General features: G+C 39.5%; 2 protein-coding genes across 5 annotated transcripts in view; both read right to left on the bottom strand.

The window, feature by feature from the left end:
- SPAG1 (sperm associated antigen 1) overlaps positions 1-9,994 on the bottom strand; it is a 61,413-nt gene extending 51,419 nt beyond the window's left edge. The window contains exons 1-3 of one of the 2 annotated variants that reach the window (XM_072774023.1): positions 9,915-9,994; positions 6,808-6,949; positions 5,840-5,999 (exon numbers count right to left, since the gene is read on the bottom strand). In XM_072774023.1, the coding sequence (XP_072630124.1) occupies positions 5,840-5,999; positions 6,808-6,947 (300 nt within the window). In that variant the 5' untranslated portion in view covers positions 6,948-6,949; positions 9,915-9,994. The other variant, XM_072774025.1, reaches the window with a different exon arrangement.
- Positions 9,995-10,684: 690 nt separating this feature from the next.
- Positions 10,685-18,180, bottom strand: POLR2K (RNA polymerase II, I and III subunit K). Of its 3 annotated transcripts, none has more exons than XM_072774031.1 (4): positions 18,028-18,180; positions 17,351-17,420; positions 16,525-16,617; positions 10,685-15,887 (listed from the first exon to the last, which is right to left on the bottom strand). In XM_072774031.1, the coding sequence occupies exons 2-4, from the start codon at positions 17,409-17,411 to the stop codon at positions 15,865-15,867; spliced, it is 177 nt and encodes a 58-aa protein (XP_072630132.1). In that variant the 5' UTR covers positions 17,412-17,420; positions 18,028-18,180; the 3' UTR covers positions 10,685-15,864. The 3 variants fall into 3 exon arrangements, with proteins under 3 accessions (XP_072630132.1, XP_072630134.1, XP_072630133.1); XM_072774033.1 differs by lacking the exon at positions 18,028-18,180 and adding an exon at positions 17,684-17,930; XM_072774032.1 differs by lacking the exon at positions 18,028-18,180 and adding an exon at positions 17,532-17,658.
- Positions 18,181-18,184: the final 4 nt, after the last annotated feature.

The following is an 18,184-nucleotide window of genomic DNA, read 5'->3' as shown; positions in this document are numbered from 1 at the left end:
ATCTCAACCACTTTCGAGTGTACAGTCCGGTATTGTTATGCACATTCACATGGTGTTGCTATTCCTACTTTTCATATCTAACAAGCTTACTGACATCCATCCCTTCCATCAAGCTTTCCCTGAACTACCTAACTGGGCTAATGCTCCTTCCCCTGTTTTAATGCAGAGATTTAAAGTAATCCAGTTACTGCTCATCTCTCACACCTTCTGTAAGTTCCTTGAGGGCAGAACCTGTCTTAAGTCTCATCTTTGTGATTCAGGAAACTAGCATGGCATCTGGCACATAATAGGTTCCTAATAATGTTTATTAAACTGAATTGTCACAGGTTCTAGGAAGAATTGAGTTAGATTATAGAATGAAAAATAGAATACAATTCTATTATTAATATTATTCAGCAGCTATATAGGGAGGATCTAGTATTTGTCAGACGCTATATTAAATTAGGCACCATGATACAGCAATAAACTATATCGTCTGTCCTAACCGTGTAGGAGGCAGGAAAATAAAAAGGAGGCAGAGAGGTGAAACAGGAGAAGAAACAAAAAGACCGTAAAGGGAGAAAGGTAAAAGGGGGAGGCATTACAGAGGAGGTCAAAGAGTCAGAGAGAATAGGGGGAGAGGGAAAAGTGGCAGGGAAAAGCATGAAAGAAAAGGAGATAAGACGAATCAAGAGGTGACTGAAAAAGAACACGCAATTGGAAAAAAAAAATAAGTTTTGCAACTAAAACTAAGCTGTTATTCCCCGGACAATAGAGCCAAAGAACTCTGGATGTAAGCTGCTATTTTATTATTTTTTTAATGCATTCTCTGATTGGTTTGCAGAAGCTTTCTTTTTTCTTTTTTTAAAGATTTTATTTATTTATTCATGAGAACACACAGAGAGGAGAGAGAGAGAGAGACAGAGACACAGGCAGAAGGAGAAGCAGGCTCCATGCAGGGAGCCCGACATGGGACTCGATTCCGGGTCTCCAGGATCACGCCCCAGGCTGTAGGCAGCGCTAAACCGCTGAGCCACCGGGGCTGCCCTAAACTGCTATTTTAATGTGTAGATTAATTACCAGGTTTTTTATTTCAAGCCAATAAAATGACAAAATGAGAAACCTCAAAGTTTAAAAAACGTAGTATTCTGAGTTAGAGAATACATATTCCTTAAAATTGCCTTCCAGTGTATTATTCAACCCATAAAATATGCTGAAGAAAATCAAGTTAAAAAAAAAAAAGTTTCTCTGGAATCTGCTTTAAGAAGTTATTTCCTAAGCAAAATGAAACCACAAAGGAACTCTGAGAAAATGCAGGCAAACATGATTCTGGTGGAGAGGAAGCTTGCTCAAGTATAAAATCAATTAAAGATCATAAGGAATAAAACTAAAAGAAGTGATTACATAAATTTTTTTAATGAATAAACATGAAAAACATCATATACAAATATAAAAGCTTAATGATAAATTGAAGGAAAATTCATTAGAATATGTATGACAGAACTCTTACAAATAAGAAAACATCATCAGAAAAATCAATAAAGTGTTATCTCCTTCTGGCCGATGGAGTAACAGGGACTGGATCTGCCCTCCTGCTTACACTCTAGAATACTGGATAAGATATATGAAGCAGCAGTTTTCAGACCACTGGACAACAGATAGCAGAGAACAATGATCCTTGGAAGAAAGGAGCAAATGAGGGAAGCTGTGCATTTTACCCTAATCTACTCTTAGTTTCCAAGCTATAGCATAGGGAAAGGAAACCCTAACAGCCCTGTGGTCTCAATGAATTCAGTAGAACACAGTTCAGGCTTCAGAGAGGTAAAGATGGCAAAGATCCAGGGGTACAAAATACACAAGATGAGGGAGCTAGACAGAGAGAGAACTCTAAGGATAACCTGATAGCACTGTTTCTGTTAAAGAAATGTAATTCATAGTCAAAATTGTTCTTACAATGAAAACTTGAGACCTAGTAGGCATCAGTGGTGAATTCTGGAAAACATTAAAGGAAGAAATAATACCAATTACACACAAACCTTCCTAGAATATTCAGGAGAGAGAATACTTCCCAACTCATTCTATGAGGCCAGCATTACCCTGTTACCCAAACCAGACAACATTACAAGAAAACTACAGGCTAATATCTCTCATGACAGTAGGCCCAAAAATCCTTCATAAAATTTTAGCAAATTAAGTCCAGCAATATATAAAAAAGACACATCATGGGGATCCCTGGGTGGCTCAGCGGTTTGGTGCCTGCCTTCCGCCCAGGGTGTGATCCTGGAGTCTGGGGATCGAGTCCCACATTGGGCTCCTTGCATGGAGCCTGCTTCTCCCTCTGCCTGTGTCTCTGCCTCTCTCCCTCTGTGTGTGTGTCTCTCATGAATAAATAAAATCTTTAAAAAAATAGTGAATGGCTGAAGGATTTCCCCCTAGTATTAGGAACAAGACAAGGATATCTCCTCTTACCACTTCTATTCAACATTGTACCAGAAGTCCAAGCCTGTGCAATAAGGCAAGTAAGAAATGAAAGGCACCTATACTGGAAAAGAGGAAGTAAATCTTTCATTATTTGTGGGGATGACATGATCCTGCATATAAGAAAACCCAATGAATCTAAAAAAAAGCTACCAGAACTAATTTGTAAATTTAAGAAGACTGCAAGATACAAAGTCAATATAAAAAGATCAGTTAGATAACCATAAACTTGCAATGTACAAATAAAAATTGAAATTAAAATTCCACTGATATGAGGTATCAAGATTAGTCAAACTTATGAAACAGAAAATAGAATGGTGGTTGCCAGGAACTAAGGGAGGGGGAAATGGAGAACTGTTGTTTAATGGGTATAGAGTTTCAGTTCTATAAGACAAAATAGTTCTGGAGATTGGCTGCACAACAATATCAATATAACACTAATGAACTGCACACTTAAAAAATCTGTGAATATGAGACAGCCGGGTGGCTCAGTGGTTGAGCGCCTCCCTTAGGCCCAGGGCGTGATCCTGGAGTCCCAGGATTGAGTCCCACATTGGGCTCCCTGCATGGAGCCTGCTTCTCCTTCTGCCTGTGTCTCTGCCTCACTCTGTGTGTCTCTCATGAATAATAAAATCTTTAACAACAACAAAAAAAATCTCTGAACATAACAATGTAAATATAACACTAATGAACTGTATACTTAAAAATGGCTAAGATGGTCAATTCCGTGATATGTATTTTACCACACCAAAAATAAATACATACATAAAATTTCATACTAGGGTGACTTAGAATGAGCAAAATTGAGATTAAAAAATATTAACTTTTAAAATTGTAGAAAATAAATCTTAGGAATAAATATAACAAAATATGCAAGAACTACACACTGAAAATTATAAGACTCTGGCACAAAAAATTAAAGATTTAAATGAACAGAAAACATGATGCTCAAGATCAGAAATTTCACTATTGTCAATTATTACAAAATTGATCCATAAATTCAACATAATCCCAACCCAAAGACAAGCAAGTTATTTTGTAGCTAGCACCTGGCTAGCAAAGGACCTAGAATAGCCAAAACAACTATGAAAAAGGAGAACCAAGGGGAAGGATTTAGACTATCCGATTTTAAGACTTAATCATAATCAAGAGAATGAGATATTAAAGAGAGGAATTTTTTAAAAGATTTTATTTATTTATTCATGATAGACACAGAGAGAGAAAGGCAGAGACACAGAAAGAGGGAGAAGCAGGCTCCCTGCAGGGAGCCCGATGGAGGACTCGATCCCAGAACCCCAAGGATCATGCCCTGAGCTGAAGGCAGACACTCAACTGCTGAGCCACCCAGGTGTCCCTAAAGAGAGACATTTAGATTAATGAAAGAGAATAGAGTCCAGAGATAGACCCACACATACATGATCAATTAACTTTTGATGGTACCAAGAAGTTCCATGGGGAAAGGGTAATCTTTCATTAAGCTGCGCTTAAGGGAACCCTGGGTGGCGCAGCGGTTTAGCGCCTGCCTTTGGCCCAGGGTGCGATCCTGGAGACCCGGGATTGAGTCCCACGTCGGGCATGGAGCCTGCTTCTCCCTCTGCCTGTGTCTCTGCTTCTTTCTCTCTCTATCATAAATAAATTTTAAATTTTTTTTTAAAAATAAAAAAAAGCAGTGCTTAAAATCTTGGATATCTGTATTACGTGTGTGTATATTTATGATTTCTCCAAAATTAAAACAGATCTCAGACCTAAAATTAAAACTAGAAACTGGGACCCTGGGTGGCTCAGTAGTTGGGCAGCTGCCTTCGCTCAGGTTGTGATCCCAGGATCTGGGATGGAGTCCCGCATCCCGGTTCCCTGCAGGATATATAAACATATTTGCAGAAGATGTATCTGATGAAAGACGTGTATTTTACAACTCAATAAGAACACAAATAATCCAATTTTTTTTAATGGACAAAGTATTTAAAAGCTCTTCACAGAAGACACATGGATGTCAAATAAGCACAGGAAAAACCACTCAATAGGGCTAGTCATTAGAGAAACAAATTAAAACCACAGTGAGATATCACTGCATACCTAACAGAAAAGCTGAAATGGACAAAACTGTCAATACTAACTGCTAACCAGGATTCAGAGCAACAGGAGTTTTTATCCATCACCAGCAGGAATGTCACTTTGGAAAACATTTTGTTCATCAACTGATGAGTGGATAAACAAACTGTGAGATAGCCACACAATACTATGCAGCAATTAAAACAAACTATGGACATGCAACAACATAGATGCATCTCAAAAGCATGATGCTAAGTGAATGAAGACACAAAAAAACACACACTGTATGATTATATTTAGAAAATACAAATTCAAAAAAATAAAAAAGACAAATCCATAATGATAGAAAGCAGTTCAGTGGTTAGCAGGGACCAGGATGCAGGGTCAGTACTGACTGCACGGGGGCACAAGGAAACTTTTCAAAGTAATAGAAATGTTTTATAGCATAGACAGGTGTCAGAACTCAGTGAAATACAGACAATTAAATTTTTATTTAAATGTAAGTTATACCTCAATAGAGCTGATTAAAAGAAATCACTAAAGATATAGGCCATTAACAAAAGGAGAAATTCAACTGATGGACAAAAAAATTTACTGTTGCTAGTAATCAAACAAATACACGAATCTTTCAATTCTTTTTTTTTTTTTTTTAAAGATTTTATTTATTTATTCATGAGAGACACACAGAGAGAGAGAGAGAGAGAGGTAGAGGCACAGGCAGGGGGAGAAGCAGGCTCCATAGGGAGCCCGATGTGGGACTGGATCCCAGGACCCCAGGATCACGCCTTGGGCTGAAGGTGGTGCTAAACCACTGAGCCACCAGGGCTACCCGAATTTTTCAATTCTTTAATTGATTAAAAATGATTATAGGGGCACCTGGGTGGTTCGGCTCTTAGGGTCCTGGGATCCAGACCCACAGCCCAGCATTGGCTCCCTGCTCAGCAGGGCGCTGGCTTCTCCCTCTCACTCTGCCACTTCCCCCTGCTCCTGTGCACTCAGTCTCCCAAATAAATAAAATCTTCACAAAACAAACCAAAAAACCCAAAAGATATTACAAGCCAACATGTTTGTACAGCACTATTTATAGAAGCTGGTGAATTGTTTCTTTGATAGGACAGAATATTAATCACATAAAACACATGGGTGGGTGTACGAACACAACATACACATTCACAATATTCTCCTGGGTTTGAGAAGCAACCAATACTACCTAAGTGATTACCACTAAAAGCCCTTCACTGACAAAAAGAAAGAAACCTAGGATTTTAGAAAAGTGAAGTAGACACATATACAATGTGGCAATGTCACAAAAAACTTTATCACTGTATACCTTTATATCACTGTCAATATGTCTCCATTCTTCTGCTGTAAAACTGGATGCTGTTGCTGGAGGTTTATCTTTCCTCAAAGCTCTACTTTCAGGAGCCAAGCCTTTAAGGCGCTTTTCACAAAATTCCGTAAGTTCCGGATAATATCCTTCCTCACCAGACCTTTAAAAAAATTCAGAACTTTGGAGTTACCACTCTATTTAAGGATCATGTAGATTTGTAAACCAGGGTCCATGGAGCAGAGGGGTTCTGCGGAGAACTCCAGAGCCACCCCTGCACAGGGATGAAGGCTGGGCTGTGTGGGGGCTTCCCACTCACCTTACTCCATTTTTAGCTGTTAATCTGTGGAGTGATGCAGTGAAGGAAAAAAAAAAATGGAAGATATCAGCTTCCAAAACACAGTTTGCAAGTTAAATAAACAACGCTCTCTAATACATAAGGTAATTTTAACTTATAAATGGTAATTCAGTATTAAGAGACAAGTGGAAAGTGAGACTGGATTTCCTTCTCAAGGAGGAGTTTGTAACTCCTTTTTCCCCCTGCCAAAGAGGAAGAAAATGGCAGAGGAACAAGTTCAGAGTAACATGCCTCTAAATTCAAGCACTCAAGGAACAGAATTCATTCCCAGAGAGTGGTATGGAGAACTCTTGTTTTTGAAGGAAAACCAATCTTTTCCCCTTCTAAGTGATGGAAGAAAAATGTTCTCTTGAATGCTGATGAGGCTTATGTTCCTTGCTGGAAGTAGACCTAGCCAGAACCCTCTAAACTAACCACAAGATCAAAACAACTATTTTGGAACCTAAGGGACAGGGGCGGGGGGTGCTATCAACAATCTCAATATGTGAAAATTTCCTGCAACGTTTCTAAGAGTCTCAGCTTTCAGGCAACAATATAATTGGTATACTGAAACATAGAAGAATTTTTATTTTTTATTTTTATCTTTTTTATAAAAGAATTTTTAAATGCTTACCTGAGCACACAAAAAATTTTTTCCAAGTGTTTAACATCTGAACATTTTTCAATATACTTGAAATCCAAATGTTCAACAGGAATTTTAAACATTTTTGTTGTTCCAAAGCCCCAAAATGACGGATAATCTTTGGCAGTCATGGCTGAAATGTAGTATAGGAAAATAGTTATGAAGCAAATATATATAATAATACCATCTAGGTCTTTTTATAACATTTATTTTTCATTTCTATGGGAAAAGAAAGTGTTTTCTCTAAAGAGAAAGTAGACTTAAAATTCTCTCTGCTAACAGTCAACAGTCATGGAGCTAAATTAACTAAATTCCTAAATACATGGATTATCTCAATCCTCACTTAAGATAAAACACAAAGCACGTTTTAGTGCTATGGAGAAGAAAAAATCTTTTCCTCTACTCATTTAGGCTCAGTGCCTGAGACTCCAAAACCGATAAAAGATACATTAGCAGGAGAAAAGGTTTATTTTATACACACAAGGGGCAGGGCAGTGGCAAGGGCAGGGGGGTATTCATAGAAAAATGAAAACCCAAAGAAGTTGTTAGGCCTGGGAGGCTACATATCATTTTAACAAAGGGTGATAAGTTGTGGAGAAATAATTAGACAAAGAGAAAAGGAAGTTGGCTTCTAGGAAAAGGTAAATACATGGGAGAAACTAAAGAAGGATAATGGCTTCCTTAATAAGGTTTGTTTATGCAGACTCATCCTGGTGCTGCCCATCTACTATGAGGTTTGTTCTCCTTTACAAAGAGAAATTAATGCCCCGCTATTAGGCAGAAAGGGGGAGGGTGAGAGTTCTTTCTGTCCTTTGTTAACTGTTTTCAGTTTAAAATAATCTTTATGCCTAAGTGGCTTATTTGAGGATGGCATATTCTGGTCCCCTTAGGTGCTCAAACTGCTTTATAAGATAGCTTTTAATGGTGATTTCAATGACGACTTCTACTTCAGCTGTTTGTTCACGTTCCAACCATGCTTTGTGATTCAACACAAACATAATATTCTTAACCTCACCTTCTTTCCCATTCTCTGCCTCCTTACATTCCCTGCTGCCCACTCCCGTCAATGACCAGCTCCCACATCTGTGTTCTGACAGCATGGTGCCCAAAGCTTTCTCATAGCATATATTCTAATTATGTATTTTTGTCTTCCCTCTTAGATTGTGAGATCTCACTTTATTCATCATCATATATTCAGGACTAACCTAAGTAGTACCTCTACCCTTAAGAAACACTTGAACGAAACTGGGAATAATGGGGCCTTGGATGGTTTCACTTTAACGATACTGCTAATGATGACGATAATTAACACCAACAAATACTTACACAGTTCTTAACATGTGCTGTGCATCATCCTGAGAATTTTACATGTATTACCTCATTTAATCTTTCAACTACTATTATCAGGTAGGTTTTATTTCAAGTAGACAGTAGTAGTAACAGTTACGGCTATGGAGCTAAATTACTGTGTGCCATGGATTATTATCTAACATAATCTTCAAAACCACTTTCATGAAGAGTAGTAATAATTACTCCCATTTTACAGAAATGTTTGTGTTAAGTAACCGGCTCAAGATCATATATTAAGTAGCAACTGAGGATTTGAATCTCAGTAGGCGAATGCAGAACCCACATACCTAGCCTTCATACCCAGGCTTTTCAAATTGTAGGTGGCAACCCCTGAAATCAATTTAGTGAGCTGCAGTTACCATTGTTTAATAAGATATTCAGAACAGCAACAAAAAAGTCTGGCTACTTGACATACATACCGCTAAAGTGGAACACTGATTCGTAAAGATTTTTATTTCATGTCTATACAAATGACAACTGTGTGAATATAAATGCATGTGTTGTAAAATATATTTCCCATTGTGAGTCACTGACAAAGTGTTTTAAAAACTGGTACTGTAAAACATACTGAGCTGTAAATTTTAAAACAAGAAGTAGCAATGGGTCTAATTAACCCAAAGTATTTCCCTGAGCATGGCTGCCCTCCAGGATTGTCATACATCAGAGCTCTGCGGAGAGAGAAGGCTCTGTCAGCTTCTGCTGGCTTTGACTGGAGCACAGAACACACATCACCACCTCTGGGGTGAGATCCTGCTGAGAAATGAGACCGTGATTTTCGCACTATGCCGGCAGAACCTGGGATGATGAATGTATCCCATCACAAGGATAGCCTTAAGAGTAGAAGTTACTGTAAAGTAACATGAAGAACTTTTAAATTATCAATGCTGCCCAGAACAAAATGGTTTGCATTAGGAGAATTTTTCTAAAGAGTCGACAGGTCTTTGATGGGAGAAACTTAAGCATCCAAAAGGATTAAAATCTTAAATTTGTCTTGCAACCCCTGAGATTTTAGAATTTGAATAGTGAAGAAAATTTTAAGTGACAGAGCCATCTCTTATCAAATCAATTTCATTCTGCACACTGTTTTAACAGTTCTCTGAAAATCCTTTTTGAAAACTTCCGTTTTTTTTGGGGGGGGGGGTTCCCCCGCCCCAGGATGCACATCTCAAGACTACTCAAGTTCCAAAAAACAAGTCATACAAAGCTGTATTTGCTCTCGTTAGAACCCTCGCACATCCGCTTGTAATTTCTGTCATTAGTAAAATCCTTAGTTCTAGTTGCATTTAACCTCTTCTCCGCCATCTGACCCACACCCATTTCCCAGATTCCCGAATCAGCTGACAGGTGAGGAAGTAACACGCAACTCTTCCTCCCAGGCACGCTCTTTCCCGCGCCGACGGGGCCGAGCGCCCTCTGCAGGCGGAGGCCGGGAGGAAATGGCTTCCGTAGCCGTAGCAACGGCTTCTGTGTACGGCGCGGCCCGGGAGCCCGGAGCGCTACAGCCAACCCAACGGGCAGGGGCACTTCAGGCGCCTCTGAACCTGTTCTCCACTCCCCGGCTTTGGCCTCCAGGCCTGCCGCCGCCGGCCGACCCCGGCAACCCCGCCGTTGCGACTCTGCCCCAATATCCGCTACCGTCCGCCGCAGGAAACGAAGGCCCGTGTCTTCATCCCGTCACCCGCTCCCTCAGTAGAGTCCGCCTCTCCCACCAGCTCCCCGAGGGAACCGCGACGCCGAGACGCACTCACCTGGCTCCCGGACGCCGCGCCGCGAGGGCCCCGATGGGGGCGGGGCGCCCCGGGCCCAGGCCGAGGGCCGCCCCCCCCGCGCCGCACGCCCCGCCCCGCCCCGCCCCGCCCCGCCCGCAGAGGCCCTCGCGGGGAGGAAGGAGTCCTAGCCCCAGAGCTCCCTTTATCGTTTGCGTTTGTTTTCCATGGAGTAAAAATGCCTTTTGGTTCTGGATTGTTATACTACCCTCCAGATAAATTGATGACCTTCCTACGGAAATATAATTAAATTCCTACAGAATATAAATATATAAATTGCTACAGAGAACTATTCCTACAGAAATATAATTAAACCAGAGGATCTACAACGTAACCCAGACTTAGATCCTTCCCTTTACACAAAAGAGTAAATGAAAGATAAAGATTCTCTCTTCCTCTGTATGCATTCAACATCTTCTGGGCGCTGCTAAGGAGACGCTGTAATGGGCACTGGAACGTAAAGACAAGTAAGACATAATACAATTCAAATGAATAAAATAGTAGAGATAGTTGGATTTAGGAAATGGATTTAGGAAATGAATTTACTTTTATAATTTTAGGTTAGTGTCTGGCACGTAATAGGAATTCAATAATGCATTTCTCTCTCCCCTTGGCACCCAAATTAGATCTACAGTACTGTATCAGGAAAGGATAGTGGCAAAAATTCTGCTGAAAATATGACTATTTTTATTATTTCCATTGCCAGTGCTAGATAATGTTAACTTTGCACATTGATAGACACAGATTCGAACTTCAGAGTAATCCTTAAGTTTGCTTTATTAAATTGTCATGGCAAACAGCATCACATACGCAGTCCAGGTAAAGGCACTTCACACCTCATGGAATGAGCAAGCAAACTTCACTCAGAACTAGGTCTTAGGTTTAAAACACAGACTACTAGGATGCCTGTTAGTTACTGTCTGCCTTCAGCTCAGGTCATGATCCCAGAGTCCTAAGATACAGCCCCACATCAGGCTCCCTGCTCAGTGGAGCGAGACCCTGCTTCTCCCCCTGCTTGTGCTCTCTCTGGCAAATAAAATCTAAAATAAAAAAAAAAAAAATACCGACTACTGTAACTTGACAACATTTTACTTTCAGAATAGGAGGAAATTCTTTAAGTATATGGGGAAATGGTTGCAATTCCACATGGTCTGTAATTTTTTCATTTGCACTTAATACTTTATTCTGGTTATAATTATGTATATACATATACTTTATGCTGACTTAAAAAGGATAAAAAGCAGTATGAAGGGAATAGACCATGTAGGCAAATGAAAATTATCACTATCATCTTCACAGAGGTTAAAACATTGTACCCTAGAAACAAGGATATTTTAGTTTTTCTTTGAATGTGCACATTCCAATATACATTCAAATATACAAAGAAAAATTAGCCTGTAGAAATTAAAATTACACCAGAAATGAAAATCCCAATAGATGGGATTACAAAGTAAAATTAAAGGAATTTTTCAAAGAACAGGAAAAAAGGAAAGACAAGAAAGGTCAATAAACTCTAATATTTTATAAAAGATCTAAAGAAAAGAGAATATTGAGGGTAGGGAGTTATTAAACTGAAGAAGGGTCTCCTTCCTGGCTCAGTCGGTGAGTGTCCCCAACTCTTGGTTTCAGCACAGGTGGTGTCTCAAGGCTTGTGAGATCCTGCCCTGCATAGGGGCTCCATGCTCAGCCAGGAGTCTGCTTGAAGATTCTTTTTGCCCCTTCCCCCGAATGTGTACACGTGTACTCTTTCTCTCTCATATAAATAAATCTTAGAACAAAAAAACAATTCAAGAAAATTTCCCAGAACTGAAGAGCTTGACTTTCCAGACTGAAAATACCCACCAAGTGACCAGAATAGTGGAAAATAGCCGCATACCAAGGCACATACTTTACAATTTCAGTACAGTGGCAAAGAAAATTCTATGTTTCCAGGAAAAAAATGAAAAAGAATTAGGAGTAAGAAGGATTCTGGACTTCTCAACAATAATACTGAGGGGCACCTGGGTGGCTCAGTCAGTTAAACGTTTGCCTTTGGCTCAGGTCATTATCTCATGGTCCCTGCTCACCTGCACACTGGATGGAGTAGTCTGCTTCTCTCTCTCCCTCTGCCCTTCCCCCAACTCATGCACTCAAGTGCTCGCTCTCTCTCTCCCTCAAATAAATAAAATCTTAAAAGAAAATACTGGAAGCTAGAAAACTATACAACAATCCTTCCAAATTCTGGTGTTGGTTAAAAACAACACAAATGGTCATTTCAGGCAAAGAGAAAAGCATGAGAAAGGCACAGGTAAGAAAGAAATAAGGCATGTTACCTGCTTAAGGAACTGCAAACATCTTAGAATCAAGAGTGAGAGGTGGGTTGAAGTGAAGTGGTGACAGAGATAGAAAAGGAGTCAGAGGGATCCCTGGGTGGCGCAGTGGTTTGGCGCCTGCCTTTGGCCCAGGGCGCGATCCTGGAGACCCGGGATCGAGTCCCACGTTGGGCTCCCGGTGCATGGAGCTTCTCCCTCTGCCTGTGTCTCTGCCACTCTCTCTCTCTCTCTCTCTCTGTGACTATCATAAATTTAAAAAAAATTAAATTAAATTAAAAAAAAAAAAAAGGAGTCAGAGACTCCTGGGTGGCTCAGCAGTTGAGCCCTTGGCTCAGGGCAGGATCTCGGAGTCCCGGGATTGAGTCTCGCATTGGGCCTCCTGCATGGAGTCTGCTTCTCCCTCTGCCTGTGTCTCTGTCGCGCTCTCTCTCTCTCATGAATAAATAAATAAATAATCTTTTTAAAAAAAATACAGTAATGGTGATAATAATAAATATCTATTAGGCTAAGAGTCTTTATGGATTCATTTTATTTTCCAACTAACCTGTGAGATAGGCACTATTATTTCATGCCTACCTTACAAATGAGGAAAGTGAACTCTGGTGAAATCACATTGCCTGTTAACAAAGGACACAGGATATTTGAACCCAAAGCCTTTCACCAAAGTCCACACTGTTTACTGAGCTCTTAAGTACTAACCAATTCACCAATAAGTCCTATTAGCTCAACTCCAAAATGCTATCTTACAACCAGCCACTTCTTAGTTCCCCCAACTGCTACCACTCTGGCCTAGCCATCATTGTTATCCTGAACTACTACAGGTGGCCCTTAACCAGCTTCCCCATCCATCACCCATCCCTACATTGTCTATTCTCACTGAACAGCCCAAGTTATCTTGTAAGTCTTAAATCATGTTACTGTTTACTCCCATCATGAGACCATAAACAAGCAGGCCTCTGCCTACCTCAAAGTTTGAGTCACATGGGCTTCATTCTAAAGTGGGAACAAGGCAAACTACTTTCCACCCCTAAGACATTACACTGGCTGTTTCCTCAATTTCAGGAATGCTCCTTCCCCTGTCTTACAATGTTAGGTTCTTTCTCATCCTTCAGCCCTCTGGCTCAAATAACCACTCTTTCTTGATAATTTTCTACACAGAACTTACTCTAGGAGGGGTGGAGATGTCCATGTATTTGTATTATGTGAGGAGGAAACTTGTTTTTACATCTTCTCAGTTTACACTTTCTCACCTTATATAATTCAGTCTTCCTTAAGACTGGCCAACTTTTTAAAAAAGATTTTTATGTAGTCTCTACACCCAATGTGCAGCTTGAACTCACAACACCAAGATCAAGAGTTGCATGCTCTATGGACTGAGTCAGCCAGACCCCTTTAAGATTGGCTTTTTCTTTTTGAAAGAGACAGGCAGACAGAAACAGCAGGAGGTGAAGTGTGTACAGGGAGAGGGAGGAAGGGGAAGAGAGAGACTCGTAATCTCACAACTCTGAGATCATGACCTGAGCCAAAATCAAGGATCTGGCACTTAACCAACTGAGCCACGCAGGAGCCCCAAGACTGGCTATTTCTGATTTCACCTACTTAAGTTTCCACAACTTTAATCTCTGCTCTGAACATATCTTCAGAGTCTCAAAGCACTGTACTGACCATCATAAATTCCTCCACTTTGAAAATGAAGCTGAGATTAAAAGAAATGAGCTGGTCACTGAGCAGCAGGGGCTGAATCTGAACCAATTTCCATGCTTTTCTCATGGATATGCATGTCGTAGTTATTGGCAAGCAGTTTAAGCAGAGGACATGTTATATGTTAACTTTAAGCTCAGATTTGCTGATATTTATAGAGCACTATTTGAAACTGTCTTTAAGATTTATTTTTTAGAGAGTGAGTGTATGGAGGGGAGGAAGGGGGCAGAGGGAGAGAGTGAAAGAGTCCCAAGCGGACTCGAGACTGGGTGCAGAGCCTGACTCGGCCTCAATCCCACCACCCTGAGAGTATGACCTGAGCTGAAACCAAGAGTCAGATGCTTAACCAACTGTGCCACCAAGGCACCCCCAAAGCAATCTTTTAAAGCAATTTATTTCTATTTTACCTTTTTTAAAAAAACTGTCCCAGTGGGCAAGAGGTAAAGTTACTTCCATTTTATAGATGAAAGGGACACAAAGAGGTAACTGTTTGAAATGCTGCTCTTGAGTTCCAGTGGTAATACTATTTCCATTAAACCATGGTCTAGTTAACCAAATAATATTCAATTAAACCAAAGATAAGTAAAAAAACCTATGATAAAATCAAAACAGTTAAAGAGCAACATTATCTGAAGTGTTAGGGTTTGTTTAGGGGACGTCATAGCATATTTATTGGGACTCTCCTGCCTAAAAAAGACAAGGTCAAGGAGGAATATAGCTGAATTACAAAATTATGAAAGGTACGGCTAAAGGAGAACCTGGACTTAGGAAGCACTCTTTAAAAATCTGAGCATGGTAGCATTTTGTATAGCACATAAAAAAAATATAGAATTTGGTATTCAAGGATGCAGTAGAAATTCAGGTGTTTTAAAAAATGGCACAATTTTTTGAATATTCAGAGACACACATAGCTATTAGTGAAGGTAGAATATATCTAATCTTCGAAATGAATGTCAGATGGCATCCCAGAATGATGGAATCCTGGAGCAAATGGGAGTATCTTAGTTTCCATATCCCTAAGATTAATGTGAAAGTTTTAAACATTTATCCACAGGTCAATGTAAACCAGTCCCAATTTTTTTTTAATATCCTGAAAGCAGAATTTTTTACCAGAATTCTGATTACATCCCAGAAACTACACCTGCCTTAATAATCTGCTTCATGTACTTTACTTAGGGCTGATTTTGCTTTACAGATGCAACCATTAAAGTTTCTTTTCCCTCATCCAAAATTTACTTAAGATTTTATTTATTTATTCATGAGAGACACAAAAAGAGAGGCAAAGACATAGGCAGAGGGAGAAGCAGGTTCCATGCAGGGATCCTGATTTGGGACTCAATCCCAGGACTCCGGGATCACGCCCTGAGCCAAAGACAGACGCTCACTTGGTGAGCCACCTGGGCGTCCCACCCTCAGCCAATATTTAAAAACATAGTCAAGCATTGTATACAAATACAGAAGGCCTATATCAAGGAAAAATGAAAAATTTAACTCAAAATAATGCATTCATGCTAAGTACATTAGTATACACAGAACAAAATGATGCTGGAGAGTTTACAGACTTGGTGATGTAAAACAGTAGTTTCCAAGGAACTTACTTAATCAGATCTTCAAAGAGCCCTAGAAAACTTCATTTTTAACAAGGCCCCCACAAGATTCTAAGCCTTGATTAAAAGTGTGGTTTAAGGAAGCACTTTTTCACCCTGTGTCAGATTATATATACAATAAAAGTAAATTATTATCAATTATTGAACAAAAAGCTTTTCTTTATAGAAACTATTGATACCTAAATACAAGATGGATTTTAAAATGAAATCATGTGTATTTGTATTCATAAAGATATATACACTAATCAAAGGCTATACAACATTAACAGCAAATCCAGGTACAAACGAAGATAATCCTCTGAACTCCATGTTTCATCGAGCATCAAAAACCACCACTGTATTAAAATGAAATTAAGGACAAAAAGCATATTTAAAAATTGTACGAAGGATTTAACACTTCCAAGTCACTTTCTCTTTGCAATAGCTATTTAATCTAAAATGCAAAAAAGAATGAACTATTTACTATGGCAGTTGGAAATGAACTTAAAAAAATGTTTTTCAATTTTTACTAGTCCCCTTTCCATGATATGAAAGACCAATGCACCAAAAACCCCTAAAGTAATGTTAGCAAGATAACTTACTGGTTTAAAAAATATTGTAATTGTATATTAATAACCACATAACAATGTACTTTCAGTCTTTTAGCTAATTTGTAAGCCTCACTTTTTCCATTAGGTAGCATTCATTCACAATATTTGTATTTCTCCTTGTATAATTTAGTTTGTCCTTAAACTCAAGAAGGAGTATAAGTAAAATAAGTTAAATACAGATCCTGAAAAATGGACTTATGAGAACTAGTATTTAGATACTTAGTAGATGCCTCTACACAGGATTAATTTTTATTATGAAAATAAAAATAAAAGGATTATGAAAAATCCTAATCATGCCCCCCCTTTTTGGTAAGTAGTTCAAAGCACTGGAGCATTATTCTTCACTTCCACCCCCTTCATATGTAACAAGGTAAAAGGATACATCTTTTAGTCCTTTTCTTGTACATTATTCTATATCCACATTCTCTGCATCTGATTGGATCCCTGGATTTTATTTCGTTTTCTGTGTGACATTCTAAAAAAGAAAGCATGTTTATTCAATGTCTAAAGGGAAAATATGACAGACAAGCAAATTATCCTAACCATATTTTTTTTATTTAATTTTTTTTTCTAACCATATTTTCACCCAAAGCACTAAAATGTACTCAATCCCAAGAGTATGGTGCTATGACCACGTTAAGAAGAAAACCACAGGCTCCAAATGGCCTTACTTAGGTTAAGGTGCCACGTCGGTAGACCAAGACTTAACACATAACCTAACCGCAGTTTCAACCCTGCAGAAATGTAACCTCTGACCAGTTAACATGGTCCTTGTCCGCATTAGAAAATTTACTGTTTTTCCTTTCCTCTTAGAACAGCGACCTTACCTGAAACAATGAATCCTTTGCTAATAATTTTTTTTCCACTCCTCTCTACCTTTAATTTTCTGTAGCCCTTTGGAGCTCCCATCTACTTCCTAGACAGGATGCTGCCTGATTCATGAATCCATTAGTAAAGCCTATCACATCTTTAAAATTTACTCAGTTGAACTTTTATTATTTAACAACCAATATACTAAGGAGCAAAGGAAAAAAGTTGTGGGCAGTGCATTTTTTCTTGGAGAGAAAATGAACTCTTAGTGATAGCATTTTTTTTTTTTTTACAGTCGCTAGTATTCTGCTTTATAACTTTAAAGATTACTCACTGAAGTCAAAGTTAAGCGTAATTATTTCAAAACTCTTCCTACTTTACGTTAGTTCTACTCTTACCTCCGCAGATATATATCATTGGCTGCTGCTTTGGGGGTTGAACGTCCTTCTGGGTGTCCATGGATAGTCCCTGAAATCACAGACTCAAATACTGAATAACTCAAAGGGACTCCTCACAAATCCAACTTTCCCAAAATTCCCATTTTTCCGAGGGAAACCTAAAAAGGTCCCAATTCCTAACCTGTGCTTTTTCAAACCCAATGGGTAGAGCTAAAGGACGAAACAAAAACGCAACGTTTTGTGCACTTAGCCTCAAACTGGACACAGTAACAACATTTCACACATATTGTTTCATTATCACCTTTACGACAATCCTAGAAGTACTACCCTTACTTTACAGATGAAGAAACCCAGCCTTGTAGAAGTCAATCTGCGCAGGATTCTTCAGCTATGACGAGGCAGGGGGCACTGGAATCTGACGGCAAAGCTTGCGTCCCCATTGTAACGCAAGTCCTACATTTCCAAAACTTAGCAGAAGGCCAATTACATCCCTCAACAAAGGGCTATGCGAACCGAAAATAAAGGGAGAAAAACTCTCAAAAGCCAAACAGCTCAACTGAACGAAACGGAACAAAGGATTAACACCACCCACTCGAGCCCCAGCTCCTCCCAATTCTAACCTCATACTGACCCTTTCTAACCTTGAGGGTCTTACCAGTTTAAATCCAAATACCCACCTCCAAATCCTAACCAACCACTTCCCCGACCACGCAGCCCGGAGAAACCTCCTACTCTGAGCTTCGAAGCGGATTCCGGCTCGTCCCCGTGTCGCAGCCAACTTCCGGCGCCGGCAACTGTCGCATGGAGTCCCCGCCCCTTCCGCCCCTCCTTCCG

This window comes from Canis lupus, chromosome 14 (assembly GCF_048164855.1).
Source record: "Canis lupus baileyi chromosome 14, mCanLup2.hap1, whole genome shotgun sequence".
NCBI lineage: Eukaryota > Metazoa > Chordata > Mammalia > Carnivora > Canidae > Canis > Canis lupus.
The sequence above is the reverse complement of the archived record's forward strand: the minus strand, read 5'-3'. Positions and strand labels throughout refer to the sequence as shown.